Genomic DNA, 4133 nt, shown 5'->3' on the forward strand with positions numbered 1-4133 from the left:
GCATGGTCACATCTCATGCACTATTCACAATAGTATGGTTGTAATCTTACGGTTGGAAAAATGATCATGTTTCTAATTCTAATTTATTTAAGCCTGCGTTTTTTTCCTAAAGATTTACTGTAACTAGAAGTCAAAATAACAAGTTTTCTTAGGGGTGGATTAAGAACATTACAATATCAACACGTATTCATCGGAGAGATGAATTGGTTCAGAGAATCATAACATAAAATGCTATAATAGAGCCATTACAATAAACGGCACGTTCTTGCCAATGCCTTGCACTGATTGAAATAATCCACCTGACCACTTTTCATTGGGAAATACATTTAAGGGTATCATGTGATGAGCCTTAGGAAAGATACATCATAACTTTAGGTATAGTTGAACACATAGGTCGGACAATCAATAGCTCGATCATTATCTCAAAGCCCTATCTGACCACTTATGAATTAAAACAGATGCTGACATGCTCTTATAATAGTATACAGTGCATGCTGTTAATTGTTTTTGTATACGGTAATAGTTTACATTACCATTAATTATTGGGAATATTACAATCAGTATTTCATTTTATTACAGAAGTCAAGGCATTTTGAGTTAGGGAAGTTCATACTAACACATTAATGTTGTGTGTGCTGTAGAAGGAGTTACAATACTCTACACTTTAACCTGAGGTTACAGATGTGGCCATATCCAATAAGTGAATCAAAACGTGTTGCAATAAAAACAATTTTAATGAAATCCAGCATTAAAGTGACACGTTAACAAGAAGTAAACACATATTCAATGCCTATGTCTTTCCCACAAATCAAATAGACAGACCTAGTTGGTCAATCAACTTTTACAACCTGGATAAACAGGTTTTTTAAAAAGTAAGGTCTCACAGAACTGACAACTAAATAGTAAGTAGTGCAGCCAATTGTTTTTCACCTCCAATGAATGCAGAAAATGATAGATCCATCACATAATAATCCTGTTGCAGCCTGCGAGTCACCTTTTACTTAAGGTGAATTTAATTCTCAAATAAGACAAGCAAGAACATAAAGCTAAATATACCCATACTTCATTATATAGGCAAAAGGCAGTTATTGCTGACAAATTGATATTATTATGAACAGGGTAAATATATATATGCAGTATGTTACTTTATGATTTGTGATTGTGCATTCGAATCATCTCATGGATATTTGTTTGAGACTTTGGTATTAAGTTCTATTTCTGTTGTATCAATATCAAAAGGGCCTAATTTCATCCACAGTGGTACCATGTTGTAAGACGTTAAAACTCTTAAAAAAAACAAAGAGGTTAAATACACCTATTATGCTTTGCACCTCATAAAATAAGTTATTATAATTACATTAGATTCAACTGGATATATCTCAAAAATAATTATTTTATTACACTGAAATCAAAACAACCTTGATTGATCAGGAATTCAAAATGTAAATTAAACAGGCATATTGGGCCAAAGCAATTCTTCCGCACACATTTGTGGTGTGTTAATTCATCAAATATTCCCTTAGACTCTCGTTCTTACTCCAGTTCGACCAGTTTTCTTTTGCCCAGAAAATACTGGCAGATAATCCTCCATTGGTGGTACTGGGGGTTATTTACACTTCTTCAACACATTTTCCTCAATTCTCAGACTCCATAGACATCTGTTTCAATATTCGCTGCTCCTTACGAACACGCATTCGCTCTTTGAAGTCCTGCAACTCTTTCCTCTGAAAAAAATACAGCACAATCATTTTCATCAATATTGTGTTGTACAGTAGTAGTTCTGATCAGATGTAAAAACTTAAGAAAATGTTTTTAAAAAATCAACTTAGGGCACCATGCAAACACAAATAAATTACTGATACTCATTATTGATGTTGTTTACAATAAGTCTATCTCTAGCATCACAAGGAAGAGATCTTGTTTTGATCTGTAGTTGTTTTAACCGGTTTGTTTTAATATGATATTAAGGAAATTATATTATAGACTTAATAGCTAAAAAAAAACAGGGTGTACTGAGAAGAATGTAACATGTCATGCCATGCACTTTATAAAGCTAGGAATTCTGTGCATTATACTTACGTGCATTTTCTCATCAGGTGGGAAGATCTCTCTCTGGATACCAAAAGATGCCAGGGTAGTACAGATACAATGTAGAAAGACACATGTGTTATTAATATGCCTCATTGAGTTGACTGATAATAAGCATGATTTATTTTTATTTTTAAAACAGAAACAAAAATTAGCATCACCTACCTTCCTCTTAACTATGTACTCTTCAAAATACTCTGCTTGATTTGAGATCCAGAACATGGTCACGGGAAAGGATATATACAGCATCATCTGCCCAAAAACAAAAGGACAGGCCAGTGAGTGAAACTGTTAACGTTACAACATGATCACACTTAGCCTAATGACAATGACTAGCTAGCTTGGAAACCGAAACCTGGGCCAATTTGTGAGATTTGAAATCTTAAAATAAAGAAATATTAAAACATTTGATACTTACTCTAAACACTTCTATTTTAACACCCATTTTCAAATCGATACCAGGCACACAAGAGCAAAATGTTATCTAAACTCGCCCAAGACCTTCACACAACATCCGGGTTTCGTGTTCTTCGTTTACTTTTCTTTGGAAACTATATCGCCACCCTCTGGATTGGAGTATAGAATAATAAATTGTGGAAGAAATAAAATTAACTAAACAATCTCTCTCTGGTTGCTCTTAAAACTGTTTTTTACAGAATGAATACTTTCCGGATTTCTTCTTCTTTTTGTTTTGATATTACCAATGACATGGGGCAAAACCTCTCTACTAGAGTGTGGGTCAGTAGCTTGGCAAAAAATTAACTGGACAAACATTTCTTCCATTGCAAATTCCCTTATGTGAAACTGAGTATTTCCTATTCCCGACATCAACTCTCTTTTTTTAATATATATATTAATACCTGTTGCAGTCCATTCTATAGGTTAAGATGTTCTGGTTAATTACAGCATGTACAACTGTACATAGTCAAGTGATTGCCTATCCTGTGGAGTTTGCTTTGGTCCTGCTCGGTCTTCAACTTATCTACGTTTTTTTCTTTACTGCCACTTAAAAAATAAGGGACAAATAATGCAGAACCTGTTCACCCAGTTTGCGGTTCTTTTGAAGAGGAACATTTTATTTTGATATTGGTCAATATAGTTTTGTACCCTAAACCACTGTTAGTTCTGGTAGACCCCCACACAATACCGACTGTTGAGGTCTTGTGCAATAAACGGCAATGTGCAATACAGACACTTTGCTTGAAATACTGTCCAATAATCACATCATCAATCATAATGTTGTGTAATGTCTCAACACCTTACATTACATATGTCACTAAGTTCTGAAGTTGCTACTCTATTTCTTTTTTTGCCATGGATGTGTACTTACTTACCTAATGTATTCTTGAACAACTAATGTGTGCTTTTCTATTAATATGTTAGCTTATTCTGTGTTATTGCATGCCTTTTTGTAACCTGCTATGCCACTTTTGCGTCCATGCCACTTTGGAACAGATTCTGGAGGTAATATTAATGATAAATTCTAAATTACACCGCCAAAAACTATTAACTCATTAAGCTCCTGTGCGATGGGCTTTTTAGGGTGGGATATATAACAAAAACATTTTAAAAATACGTTCTAGAAATGTCTGTCCACTGAGGGGCGCTGGGAACCATTATTATTTTTTAGCTAGCATTGTTTTTGTGCATTTTAGGTAAGATGTGCAATAATTACGGCCAAAGAGCCGTATAGTAGCTCTTCTCAGTTTTTTTGAGAAAAAATGTTGTAGAGCATCAAGGAATTAACAAGCATATCGTCTTGTGAGTGAGATAATAGTGACCTATATAGTTAATTATAAAATAAATACAGGACATTTTTCTAAAACACATTTACTTTCTCTTCCAACTCTTTGGAATGGATGAAGGTATCATGCAAAGGATATAAGGGAAATAAGGATATAAGGGAAATATACTAGAGTTGTTTTCCAGTTATCCTGCTGCACAGATATCATTTATCCAATGCTGCCGCTGAAGTTGCAGCCCGTGACACGCTCTTCACGTCCTCAACGAAAGACCTACGTGTGACGTCACCGACAACGAGAGGT

The 4133-nt window shown here is 34.6% G+C and overlaps 1 protein-coding gene across 1 annotated transcript; it reads right to left on the minus strand.

The window, feature by feature from the left end:
- Positions 1 to 715: 715 nt before the first annotated feature.
- On the minus strand, positions 716 to 2664 carry LOC134877567 (protein PET100 homolog, mitochondrial). Its single transcript, XM_063903127.1, has 4 exons — positions 2507 to 2664; positions 2254 to 2340; positions 2080 to 2112; positions 716 to 1724 (listed from the first exon to the last, which is right to left on the minus strand). The coding sequence occupies exons 1-4, from the start codon at positions 2531 to 2533 to the stop codon at positions 1635 to 1637; spliced, it is 237 nt and encodes a 78-aa protein (XP_063759197.1). The 5' UTR covers positions 2534 to 2664; the 3' UTR covers positions 716 to 1634.
- Between the last annotated feature and the right edge of the window lie 1469 nt (positions 2665 to 4133).

This window comes from Eleginops maclovinus, chromosome 16 (assembly GCF_036324505.1).
Source record: "Eleginops maclovinus isolate JMC-PN-2008 ecotype Puerto Natales chromosome 16, JC_Emac_rtc_rv5, whole genome shotgun sequence".
NCBI classification, from domain to species: domain Eukaryota; kingdom Metazoa; phylum Chordata; class Actinopteri; order Perciformes; family Eleginopidae; genus Eleginops; species Eleginops maclovinus.